The 14,149-nt window shown below is 39.4% G+C and overlaps 1 protein-coding gene across 1 annotated transcript; it reads right to left on the bottom strand.

The window, feature by feature from the left end:
- On the bottom strand, positions 1–4,860 carry LOC127148199 (uncharacterized). The gene is made up of 2 exons (XM_051081444.1): positions 1,066–4,860; positions 1–13 (listed from the first exon to the last, which is right to left on the bottom strand). Exons 1-2 carry the CDS (start codon positions 3,471–3,473, stop codon positions 1–3), a joined length of 2,421 nt encoding a protein of 806 aa, XP_050937401.1. The 5' UTR covers positions 3,474–4,860.
- Positions 4,861–14,149: the final 9,289 nt, after the last annotated feature.

Raw genomic sequence — 14,149 nt, 5'->3', positions numbered from 1 at the left:
CTACTGACGAACTCTGCTACATCCCTCTTCATGCCCCTCCACCAATAGACACTCCTTAAGTCCTGGTACATCTTCGTACTCCCAGGGTGCATGGTAAACGGGGAACTGTGAGCCTCAGTCAAAAGCTCTGTCTTAACTGCGCTGTCTTCCGGCACACACAGGCGTCCCTCAAACATAAGGCCATCATCAGAGGATATAGAGAACTCTTCACCTTGCTCCGTCTCTACCATACGACGTTTCTCTGCCAAGTAAGGATCACTCAGCTGAGCAGCAATGATCTTTTGCCTCAAGGTTGGCTGAACTGTCAACTGAGCCAACTGTGCGGCAACCTCACCTACTGAGACTGCAATCTCGGCTCTCTCCAAATCCCTGAGTAAGGGGGTCTGCTTCGTGATTAGCGCTGCTGAATGTGCAACCTTCCTACTCAGCGCGTCAGCCACTACATTTGCTTTACCTGGATGGTACAGGATCTCGCAGTCGTAGTCTTTCACCAACTCGAGCCACCTCCTCTGCCTCATGTTCAACTCCTTCTGAGTGAAGAAATACTTCAGGCTCTTGTGGTCGGTGTAAATCTGAATCTTCTCACCGTACAGATAGTGCCTCCATATCTTCAGTGCAAAGACTACAGCTGCCAACTCCAAGTCGTGGGTAGGGTAGTTCTGCTCATGATTCTTCAACTGGCGTGAGGCATACGCAACTACCTTACCTTGCTGCATCAGGACACATCCCAGTCCTTTCTTAGAGGCATCACTATAGATCACAAAACTTCCCGACCCATCAGGCACTGTCAGGACTGGTGCCGTCACTAGCTTCTGCTTAAGCTCTTGGAAACTACTCTCACATGCTGGGCTCCAGACAAAAGGGGTTCCCTTCCTGGTCAACTGGGTCAATGGGCTGGCTATGCGTGAGAAGTCTTCTACAAACCTCCTGTAGTATCCTGCCAGACCCAGAAAACTGCGAATCTCCCTGACTGTAGACGGTCGAGGCCAGTTGGTCACCGCTTCGACCTTAGCTGGGTCCACCGAGACTCCCTTACTGGAAACCACGTGCCCTAAAAATGTCACCTTCTTTAACCAGAACTCACACTTGGAGAACTTGGCGTATAGCTTATGAGCTCGAAGGGTCTCCAAGACTTGGTGCAAGTGCTCTTCGTGTTCGGCCTCAGTCTTGGAATAGATCAAGATATCGTCAATGAAGACTATGACGAATTGGTCTAGAAAGTCCTTAAACACCCTGTTCATCAGGTCCATGAACACTGCAGGGGCATTAGTTAAACCAAAGGACATCACTATGAATTCGTAGTGTCCGTACCTCGAACGAAAGGCCGTCTTGGGAATATCACCGTCCCTAATCCTCAACTGGTGATAGCCTGATCGCAGGTCGATCTTGGAAAAGACGGTGGCCCCCTGTAACTGGTCGAACAGGTCCTCGATTCTGGGTAAGGGGTAGCGGTTCTTAACTGTCACCTTGTTCAATTCTCGGTAGTCAATGCAAAGGCGCATCGACCCATCCTTCTTCTTCACGAACAACACTGGGGCTCCCCAAGGTGATACACTGGGCCGGATAAAGCCCTTGTCCAACAGCTCCTGTAACTGGACTTTCAACTCCTTTAACTCGGCTGGGGCCATTCTGTAAGGAGCTCTAGAAATAGGGGCGGTGCCGGGCTCTAACTCAATGGCGAAGTCTACCTCCCTGGGAGGCGGAAGTCCTGGGAGTTCGTCGGGGAAAACGTCAGGGTACTCCCTTACTACTGGTTCGGAAGATAGGGAAACTTCTGGTTCTGCCATATCTACTACATTCGCCAAGATACCCCAAGTACCCTGGCTAAGTAGCTTACTCGCCTTCATTGCTGAGATGACCTTGGGTATACCCACCATGCCTGCTCCTCTAAACTTAAACTTATCCCCGGAAGGAGGGTTAAAGACTACTTCCTTATTAAAACAGTCTATGGTTGCATGGTTAGTTGACAACCAATCCATGCCTAAAATTACATCGAAATCTTGCATATCTAGCACCAGTAAAGTTACATTCAAGGTATGGTTTGCTATTTCTACCCAACATGCCCTTATTTTTTCCTTAGACAAAAGGACCTCTCCAGAAGGAGTAGAGACAGACAAGGCACTACCCAACGGTTCTACTTCTAAACCCGCATGCTTGACAAAAATAGAGGATATAAATGAATGCGATGACCCCGAGTCAAATAGTACCAAAGCATAATGCCCCAAGATTGGGAGCGTACCTGTCACCACCGTACTAGCTCGCTCGGCCTCCTGCCGGTTCGTGGCAAAGACTCTCCCTTGCTGGGGAGCAGAAGGCTGACGTGGCGTCGTCTCTAAGGGTTTCCGAGGACACGCATCAGCGGTGTGCCCCGGCTGCCTGCACCTGAAGCAGACTCCACTCCCAGCTAAACATTGTCCTCCATGGACCTTCCCACAGGTAGTACAAGTGGGTAGCTCTCTCAAAGTTCTCCCAGCTGCTGCCAGCTCCCGACGGTGTCTCTGGAAGACACCTCCTGACCTCGGAGTCCGCTGTGGTATTACGTCGGGCTGCGCCTCCGCCTTCCTCTTCTGTCCCGAGGCTGACCCTGTGCCGACAACCTTAGATTGACCAGCTCTCTCATGCAGGCTCAGATCCAGTGCTATGCGTAGAGCATCCGCATGAGTGGTTGGTCGAAGAGCTCGTACAAAACCCTGGAGGTCTAACCTGAGGCCATTAACAAATCTCTCAGTCCTGGCGGCCTCATCCCTTACCACATCAGGGGCAAAACGGGACAACAGGTCGAACTCGGCATCATACTGTTCCACGCTCAGTTTGCCTTGCTCCAAGTTTAGGAACTCTTGGAGCTTGGCGTGCTTCACGTTGGCAGAGAAGAACTTAGCATAAAAGCTCTCCCTGAATTGCTCCCATGTGATCTTGCTGGCATCTCCTCCCAGCGCCCTCTCAGCAGTCTCCCACCAGGCAGTCCCCCTATCCTCCAAACAGAAAGCTGCACACTGCACCTTCTGGTCTTCTGGGCACTTCATGTACCTGAAGATCGTCTCTATGGATGTCAACCACAGCTGGGCTCTAAAGGGGTTGTCCAAGGATCCGTCGAAAGTCTTCGGGTTGTACTTCCTAAAATCCCTCAAGTGCTTGGCCTCAGCTGACAGTTGTACTGGCACCGGCTGAGCTTCCACCGGGGCTGGAGGGATGACGGGCTGGTCCTGAACAGGGGCTGGAGGGACTACAGGCTGGTCCTGAACAGGGGCGGCCTGGTTCTGCTGAGCAGCGAGGAACGGCGCTAGAGCAGCTTGCAGCATGGCCTGGTAACGCTGCTCCATTGCGGCGAGATCCGCCTGAGTGACCGGTGCATTAGGGTTGACTGGTACGTCGGGGTTGACTGGCGGCGCGGCAGGTTGCTCCGCCGGTTGGCCACGACCGGCTCCTCTGCCTCCCCTGCCACCTCCTCGACGTGCACCTCTACGTGGCGGCATTCTTCCTAAAATTCACCAACAAATTTTTCACCACTAGAGCTCAATATTCTCTCTCTAAGTCTAATCTAATCAGGCAACATTATAATCTTAATATTTGTAAAGCTTTAGGCATACCTGGCGAGTGACGAAGGACCGTATAGCCATAGGGTGAGGTAAAATCAAAACAAAATGACTTACATCATAAGTCAGTCTACAGGACCTAAAACACTGCGCTCTGATACCAACTGTAACGACCCGACTCTTTATGCTGAATCGAAGTGGTTACTGAATCTAGGATCAGTGTTTAAGTCATAAAATCTGGTGTAAATAAATGCAAAGAAATCTAGCAAATGTATTTATGAAAGATAGTTAAGGTAACATGTAGAAATACGAGTTAAGTTTAAAATCCCTAAGCGGGCCCTATCTACAAAAATAACCAAAGTAAATATGCAGAAAGCCGAAACATGAATTTAACTGTAAAGTAAAACATGTGCGGAAGCAGGAAAACCCCTATGGCTCGCCACGGTCACTTCACGTCGCTCGCCAGCTTGCCTTTGCCCTTACCTCGTCCTCTACCTGAAAACATAAAATGAAGAGAATGAGTATAAAAATACTCAGTAAGGGACCCACTACTAGTCCCACTAGGTGCCTGTTAACATTCCTATCGAGTCCTGAAACTAGTACCCAATCTCTGGCACGCTCCCGAACACGTGCAACATGCGCCCCGTAGGGACATAACTCTGGTCTTCGGTGTCCAGGGGACACTTAGGACCGTCGGGATGCGAGGACCCCGTCGAGTCGCTCGAGTCATATCTATAGTCATGCTGGACTGGCGCCCCGTCGAGCCTAACAGTCCTAAATAGGTGGTGATCCCGAAGGACACCCATGCAGGTACGACTCAGATAGGAGAAGTTAACAGATACCCCAATCCCAACATACATATGCATACGTCATCAAATTATCATCAGAAAATAACCACCATCTCATCCCCCACTACAGCTATCATCAAACAGTCACTAATAGTTCTCATTATACAGTCACCCACGTCATAAGCCCATCAGTCTTATCATACAGTCACATACGTCATAAGCCCATCAGTCTTATCATACAGTCACATACATCATAAGTCCATCAGTCCTATCATACAGTCACATACATCATAAGTCCATCAATCTTACCATACAGTCACATACATCATAAGTCCATCAGTCTTACCATACAGTCACATACATCATAAGTCCATCAGTCTTATCATACAGTCACATATGGTTCGAGGGTTCTCATTACTATAATATTATGCCGAAGTATGGCCATGTCATTCGTCAGATCATGATAAAATATTATCATACATCGTAAGCCCAACCATCATCGTATGTCACTGAAGGAACATGCAACATCAAATTCTCACATGGGGCTAGTAGTAGAAATCTCTTACCTCGAGATGTTGCTAGATGGGTTCCTACTGAGGAAGTCCTAAGCTGCAGCAGCTATTTGGTCCAATTTGCTTCTTGAGGAAAGTAATTAAATTAATTAAATTTCCAAATTAACTCATTTAATTACTGGGCAGGCTAGGGAATTTGGAAATTACCAAAAATTTAGGTGGAAGGAGCCAAAACAGGCTTGGCGGCTCGACTGGAAGAAGACAGGACCGGCTCGGCTTGGCGTAGGCGCGGCTCGGCTCGGTACAGGGACTTCGCGTGCGGCTCGGCTTGCTACAGGGAGGGGGCGCGGCTCGGCTACGCGGAACGCACGGCGCGGCGCGGCTGCACGCGGGGAGAGCTGGGCACGTGTGGCGCGGACGCGGGTCCGATTTGCAGACGCGTTCGGCTGGCGACGCGGCTTCGACGTGGAGATGGATCTCGGCTTCGGGACGCGACGAGTTTCGGCTGATCTGCCTCGGATCGAAGCGGCGCGAGGGGTGGCTTCGGCTTCCAGTCGTCTTGCAGACGCGTGAATGGACGGCTTCGACTCGGCTTCGGCGTGCGAGGAAGCTTGGACGAATTCTGGCGCGGCTGTGCGTGTGGCGTGGGTAGGCGGCTAGGGTTTCGCGACGGCGGCGGCGGCGGTGGCTCGCGGCGGCGGCGGCGGCGCGGCTAGGGTTTTCTTCTCTCCCTCTTCTCTTTTCTTTTCCTTTTCTTTTCCTTTTCTTTTCCTTTTCTTTTCCTATTTATAAAATAATTTCCCTCTTTTCTCTTCTTTGATTAATTCCAAGTTTCACCCTTCTCTCTCTAAAATTTCACCCAATTTCTCAACAAATCCCTCCTTTCCCTCCACTTTTAAATACGTATAAAAATCTTAAATACCAAGATAATTTCATTTGGAGTTTACTTAATACTTTAAAAAAAGAAAAATCCAAATCTTAATGATATAAGTTCCATTATTTAATTATAAATAAATAAATAAAATAAAATAAAAAAAAAAATACTAAGAAAAATGGATACAAGATCATTGGGGCGTTACACTTCAAAATTTAAATTCAACCCCCACTTCAAAATTTAAATTCAACCCCCACTTCAAATTTTCAATTCAACCCTAAACTCCCCCTTCAAAATTTAATTTCAACTAAACCCACTTCAAATTTTCAATTCATCCTCCATCACTTCAAAATTTAAATTAAACCAACACCCACTTCAAAATTTCCATTGAACCCCCCCACCCCCTAAAATTTTTATTCAACCCACTTCGAATTTCAATTTAACAACATTCAAAGTTTCAATTCAACACACATTCAATACGAAAATACATTTCACAAACAAAAATCTATTCCAAAACAAAATCCTAAATTTTGTTTTTTAAAAAAACCCTAAATTATCTAAATAAACCTAAAAATTAACGATTTTAAACTAACCTCAATGTACGGCTGCGAGGGGCAATGGCAGCGAGGGCAATGACGACGAGGGCATGGTAGTGAATCCTTCTTCGTTCCGCTTCTCTTCTTTTTTTGTTTCTCTTGTTTCGATTATGTGTTGCACAGAATTGAAATTAAATTTATAGGGGATCTCTCGACGCAGTCTGAAAACGTCAGGAGATCCCACAATGACGTTAGAAATGCTCCTTATTCTCAATGTCGTTCCCGATGCTTAACAATAGCGTGGGTACAACTCCTTATTCCTGACACCATCCCCAACGCATGATGCATGGCGTCGAGAATATATGTCTACCATAATTAATGTGGCCTAATTTCCGGTGGTTCTTTCTTAACGCATACACGACGTGTCGGGATAACATGTAATTCCCGATGTCGGCCTCGATGCATAATGCATGGCGTCGAGAATACATCTCTGACATAATTAATGTCATATGTTTTTCGATGCTTCTTTCCCGATGCATCGTATATGCATCGAGAAAACATATAATTCCCGACGTTATTCTCGACGTTCATTTTACGTCTTCGGGAATAGCATTTTCTCTCGACGTTTTACACTGGGCGTTGGAAAATCCTGTCATTCTTGACGATTTTTCTATCGATGTCTTTCTTTACTTTCGGAGAACCTCGATTTCTCGTAGTGTACCTACATGTATGGTGTTCCTTGAGATAACCACTTTTCACAGATTTATGTCTGTCTGCGTTCGACGGGAGCACTAGTTTGTCGTGTCATGTTTATGAGTGGTTGAACGGGATCACGTGCTACCTGATATCATGTCTATTCCTTTGGATTCACTGACTGATCAGAGTGTTCCTTCAAAATCACTAGATTGCGTGTGTTCCATCGAGCACACAATAGGTTTTTGTATCTCCTAATAGAATCCTAATAGAAAGTTAACAGACACGTAAGGGAACTAGTAGTGGGTCCATTTCTAAGTATATGTTGATACTCACTCTTTTCTATGTTTAATATTTTAGGCAAAGTTAGAGGTAAAGTAAAGCTAGCGAGCAACATGAATTGTCTATGATATGCCATATGAGTATTCAGTTTTGCTTTCGTTTTTCATATTTTCAGTATTTTGACTTTAACTATTTTCTTTGAGCTCGTTAATCATATCATGATATTTTCTTTAAAATTTAGATATGGTTCGAACTAGGATTATCTTTACATATTATTTTTCTTAGTTTGTCAGATCATGATTTATGGACTTCGAAGTCATTTATTAAAAGTTTAGTTTTTTTTCTTTTTCTTTTAAATGCAAAATTATTATTTATTTTAAGGTAATAGGTTTAGGTTAGTATAAGAAGTTAGATCGTTCCAAATTATCTTAACTTTCTTAAAACATTAGTGAAAGCAACACGTGGCGTGCCCTTATGGCCAGTCACAGGTCTTTCTTTTTGACACTCGCCAGCTTAACCTTTCCTCTTACCTTTGTCTGAAAAGTTAAACATAGAGAAATGTTTCAAGTATAAAGATACCCAGTATGGAACTCACTAGCTAAGTGAACTGTTAGCTCCTCATTATAAGGTACCCTTATTCATAATTAATAGTCTTGTGTTTTAGAAGGAACAAGCATGGTCTAGTGATCCGGTGGAATATTCATCAGTCTGGTGATCTCGTCAGAGCATACATCAGATCGAGCAATTTAGTGATCCTGTCAAACCACACATGAATCATAATAGTTTGGTGGTCCCGTGGACACACTAGCCATAACAATAAGAAGGTGGTGATCCCGAGAGATACCGTACATCTAGGGATATACAAACAATAGCTAAAATTGACAGACACCAATAGTCCAAAAAAAGCATGTATAATAGTCTAAAATAAGCTTAGCATGCAACATCAATCAACAGTCCATAAATGTCACATAGGATTTGTCGACAACTCCTATAATTAATCTATGCATTTTAGCTACCGATAATGCATAATCTATCAATACATGCACTCTTAAATTTTCATCTGATGGTCTAGTGGTAGAACTTGTTACCTAAAAAAGAATTAAATTCTTGTGCAAAATTCTTAATGCGAATTTAGCTCTAATTTATCCTAAACACAATCAAAGTTAAATTAATAATTTTGCCAACAAAATTATTAATTTAAATTAACTATAGCTTTTCCAACTTACCCAAATTGGGGTTTGAAATCCAATTTCAACTTATTGGGAAAAGCCACAAATTAACCTAAACAAAAGAAAAATAATTAATAATTTTATTAATTAACCTAAACATAAGAAAAATAATTAATAATTTTATTAAATAAAATTATCAATATCTCAAACCATAATCTAGGATGGGCATGCAAACAATCATCATAATTTTCATAGTAAGCAACAAGTCACCACAGATTACGCAAATCATTGCCCTTTACACATTCCATAGTAGTCTTAGACCAAACCAATGGTTACCCTTCATAAATTATCAGTAACTCATAACTAAGTCAATAGTTTTCCATCACAATCATTACAGTAACCCATAGGCTACGCAAATAAGTCCCCTTAACAATTATCACATTAACTAATAAGCTAAGCTAATAATCATAAACCACCACAGTCTAATTCACTACATAACATATCAGTAATCCATAATAGGCATGTAAACAATCATCATACTTCATAGCATGCATAGAAAATTCCCACAGTAAGCATATGCAAATAATTATCCTTTACGCTTAGCTTAATCCATTGTCTATCCTTCACATTTTAAGGGTAACCTTAAGCTTTATAGATAATTCAATATCACAAACATATTACAGGCTATGCACATAGTTGTATCACCATTATCACACAGTAATCAAACCCTCATATGGGGATTCAATAGTAGAACCCTAATTACCTTAGGTTACGCTAAGTTCCTTGTTGCAAACAAAACTACAATTTCACCTGTACATAACCAAAATTAAGTCAACAATTTTTTTAACAAATCACTGATTTAATTATCCTAACTAACCAAATTTACTCAAATGGAGATTGAAAAATCCTCTCAATCTTGATGAAAAAATTCACCACTTAAATCCTCACGTTTTGCCAAAGGGACCTTTCAAAGGCATGCAACCAAAATTAATTCAAATAATAAACTTAATTTAGATTCTCAATTCACCTTTAATGGGTATTAAAATCTCACAATAAAGACCCAAAACATCCACCAAAACCAAGACCGACGAGCGGCGATGAAAAAAGACAACGACGAACCGACTATGCGACGACTGAGGCCGGATGGGATTCCATAGTGAATGTACAATTTATTTTCTATTTACTTTAAATAAATTTTAATATTTTTCTTTTAAAGTAAAATCCTCAATTTAGTATAAAAGGTTGAGTGTTTACAATTTTAAAACACTCATTGCTCAAATAGTTAATACAATTACTTATAAGCCAATAAGAGCTTAACTCAATTAATATTAGAGTATACTAGTAATGAAGATTTGTAGTTCAAATCTATCTGACCTTAGTTGTTGAAGGGAAAAAGAATATTATCCGAAACACTTTCTTTGTTATTAGATTTATTATTTGTTATTGTATTTGCTATATTGTATACAAACTTATCCATTCTTTTCTTGTTTTCTAGACTAAAATAGTCTATACCCAACACTAACTATTATAGTGCGTTGAAGATTGGTGGACAGCAGCCGCGGCATCATTAGTGTCACTCAATGCTTAATGGTGTTGGCCGGACGAGTTTCAACAAATCTGTTAGAGTGGTCGACGTCCATGAAAGAGACTGGTTTCTCTCACTACGACTTCGGTTTTGGCCATCCTCGCCTGTTCTTGAAGAAGATAAAAAAAATAAAATGTCTTAGTTTATCTGCATAGAGAATCAAAGAGAAGAAAAAGAGCTTTGAAGAAAGGTCATTAAGGTTGCTCGACGTTACAATGATAGAAAGGAAACTTAAATACAAAGTAACAGGGCCCAATGGGCTTTACATATAAAACATAACCTTTTTTCTGGTAAAACAAAACCTAAACTATAAATGTTATATTTTATCGATAATAATAAATGTTAATAGGCTTCTACTATTACCTACTAATGCATTGATATAGAAGTCTATTAATATTTATCATCGATAGAATTTAAAATTTTGTTATGCTTTGTAAATATTTTGAATGGTATTCTCGTTTACTATCATTTTCTTTAAATAAAATATTATTATATTAAACAATAATTACTCCTACATCACTAAATAATAATCTATTTTAACAATCAACTCAATACTCTAAACTGTTTAAAATAATTGTGAGTTTAAGTTATACACGTAAAAGTTTTACCCTATTTTTTTATTTTTTGTAAAAGAATTATTTCAAAACCTAGGCATTTGAATTACACAATGATCGAGATGGATCATTAAAATATAAATGAAACATCAAAGTCTTTTAATGAAGTCCATATTCAAGTACATAAAAGAAAAGGGGAAGTGTTAGTGAGAATACACAAGAAAAATATTTATTAAATGAAACTACAATTTTGATGGGATCAATTTGAGTGACTACACTTTTAAACTATATCTAATTTTAGACCCAACTTTCTTTATAAATCATACTAAATTAAGTTTTCGAAGAATTAAATTTTATTGAAGTTTATTAAAATAATAGTAATAATAATAATTCTCCTTCAATGAAATATAAAATAAAAAATACATTTTCAAATTAAATGCTAATAAACAATAATACAAGCAAAGTGAAGAAATAAAAATAAGCCAACCGTGGAAACTAAACTTTAAAATTTTTGGAATGTCTAAAATTAAAATTAAATATTAAAAATATATATAGACCATAAAAAACTTTATATAAAACTTAAAAAGATATTTAAACTTATTTATTTTTTAGTATGATATTTGCGTTGGTGTGGTCAGAAACATAAATGCAAGGAACACACTTGAAGAAGAAGCAACCTCAAAGTTTGTTTTTATTCTATCAAAATATTTTTAAAAAGAAAAAGAAAACAAAGCATATATAGGTTGTTTTAATTGCAATAAATTTTGCATACATAGCTGAGCTCTAGGTTTGTGGGCTGAAAGTGATTTTCTTTTTGGAACAATATTTCTTTCTATGTCTTTGGAGTTTGTTTTTTCTTTTTATGTTTTTTGTTATCCCAACTTGTGAATTGTGATTGTGACATTACGAACTTTACTTGCTTTTGTCAAAAGGAAGAGTAAGATAGAGAGCAAACCCTAAATATTTATCGGTCATTTTGTTGCATATAACCAAATTTCAAGGTATTTCAAATTTTGAAAGGGAAAACAAAATTGAAAATATGAGTTTATATGTTTAATTTTGTTTTTTTAGTATCTCTATGTTTTTTTTCCTTTAATTTTTAGAATTTTTATTTTCTAATTTTGAAAACCATTCAATTTTTCTATTTTTCTTATGTTTTTTTTTAAGGACACTTGCAGGTGAGGGTGATCATTGAAACCACAAAAAGTGAGTTGACTGTTAAACCGAACAGAAACTTCGTTTATGTGGATCGATTTGGTTTGATATATTTTCAAAACAAATTAATGGATTTCGGTAAGATTTCAAGTGTAAAACCCAATTTGAAACAGAAATGAACCATTTTTAAAATAATATATTAAAAACGATATATATACATTGTATTTTTAAATAATTACATTGCATGTTTCTAACCATAGAAATTTAGAAAATATGAAAGCATAGTTTTTTTCTTTTAAAAAAAGAAAAATCATGAAATCGAACAACACCATGTTGTTTGATCTCTAGTACTTGATTCTTTTATTCTCTCTCGATTGAATGTGTATGTCCACTTGATTTGAGGAAGCGAAGTGCATGATGTTCTTGCAGTTAAAGTGTTGGAAAGATGTTTGGTGTTCAAAGAAATTAAAAGTAGTCTCCAAGTGTGATTAAGTTCGAGAGTCTTCTTATTATTTGGAGAGTTCTTTCTAGGCAATCTATAGTACAAAATTTTTGACCCCTCAAATGAATGAGAGCTCTTCTATTTAAAGAGTTCTCTTGTGATGTCACGTCCCGCCCTACAACGCGTCCTGAACCTTGACATATGTGGCACCGGGTGCAACTTGAGCAGACATGACACCTCAATGACGTCAGAACGCTCGGTCTTAACTTTGAATCTTGGATTCATCATCACCCAGTTTAACTTAAATCCTACTACTGAGCAATAAAGAAACCATTCATCATGAGCTATCAAACAACTTCTTTTATTGATTAACAATATGCCTTCCAAAAATATATTACATGCTTTCTCAATAGATGAGCCAAAAAAGAAAGCTTCAAAAGCCTTGGTAAGCTTCACACTTAACGCCTTACTCACGCCTCAATGCGTAGCAGCTTGCCTTTCCCTTCCCGATTTGGCCTTAGTGAGTGATGGTTTTAGAAAACCGTTTGGGGCATACAACAAATAAACTCATTTTCACAAAACAGGCTTCAGCTTCACCTTCTACTTATATAGCTCAAAATCAATAAAAAACCAGAGATGTGGTTAATGAACTATAGAGAAGTTTGTCTTGCAAACTCTTTGTCTTCTCCAACTTACATTTTTTATAACTTCTTCTTCTTCCTTTCTCAACCTTCTACCCTTTGAAGCCCCTCTAAAATTTGGTGAAGAAATAGTGAAAAAAAATGGTGAAGAATTGAATGAAAGAACGTTAGCGGTGGGTTTTTCTTTTTTATTACAAGCAAAGCACTGAATGACCCACCTCACTTTCTTTTTTCTTTTCTCTTTATTTTTTTTATAAAAACCATTAATTATATATAAAAAAATTATATACTTAATTTCCATTTTCTTTTATTCCTTTCATATTTTTTTTTAAAAACAAAAAATAATTCCAAACAAAATATCAGGTTTACATCTTACCTTCCCCTTAGAAAATTTTATCCTCAAAATTTAGATGTCCTTAACTGAAAAGTATCGGGTATCTTTTCTTCATGTGATCTTCTGGTTCCAAAGTTGCCTCCTCCACTCCATGATGTCTCCACAAAACCTTTATGAGTTGAATCATCTTGTTTCTCAAAACTTGTTCCTTTCTGTCGAGGATCTGAACTGGTTCTTCATCATAACTCAAATCTTCTTTCAATTTAACTGGTTGCTCTTGCAACATATGTGATGGATCTGGTATATATTTCCTTAACATGGATACATGAAAAACATCATGTATTCGAGCAAGTTCTATTGGCAACTCAAGTCTATAAGCTGCTGGTCCCACTTGTTTTGTTATCTGATATGGCCTAATATATCTAGGACTTAACTTACCTTTCCTTCCAAAACGAATAACACCTCGACATGGAGATAACTTCAGGAAAACTTGATCTCCAACTTGGAATTCTAAGTTTCTTCATCGCCTATCCACATAACTTTTCGTCGATCTTGGGCTATTCTCAGGTTTTCTCTGATCAACTTAATATTGTTTGTCATAATTTGACCAACTCAGGACCTACTAGCTTTCGCTCTCCCACTCCATTCCAGCACATAAAAGTTCTGCATGGTCTGCCGTATAAGGCCTCATATGGTGCCATATCCATACTAGACTGATAGCTATTATTATAAGCAAACTCTATAAGTGTCAAGTGGGTATCCCAACTTTCGTTAAATTGAAGGACACATGCTCTCAACATGTCCTCTAAAGTTTGGATGGTTCTCTCAGACTGACCATCTGTCTGAGGATGAAATGATGTACTAAACTTTAGCCCTGTTCCCATTGCTTTCTGTAAACTAGGCCAAAATTCAGAGTAAACCTCGAATCCCTATCTGAAATCGTGGTCACTGACACTCTATACTGACTCACAATCTTATCGATATATAATCTAGCTAGCTATTCTAACGTAGATGACACTTTAACCTGTATAAATTGTGTCGTCTTGGTGAG

The sequence above is a fragment of the Cucumis melo genome, chromosome 2 (genome assembly GCF_025177605.1).
Source record: "Cucumis melo cultivar AY chromosome 2, USDA_Cmelo_AY_1.0, whole genome shotgun sequence".
Classification (NCBI taxonomy): domain Eukaryota; kingdom Viridiplantae; phylum Streptophyta; class Magnoliopsida; order Cucurbitales; family Cucurbitaceae; genus Cucumis; species Cucumis melo.
This window is presented reverse-complemented; position numbering and strand designations above follow the sequence as displayed.

Coding starts and splice junctions, on each gene's coding strand:
- LOC127148199 (XM_051081444.1), bottom strand. CDS start 3,473: ATGCCGCCACGTAGAGGTGCACGTCGAGGAGGTGGCAGGGGAGGCAGA.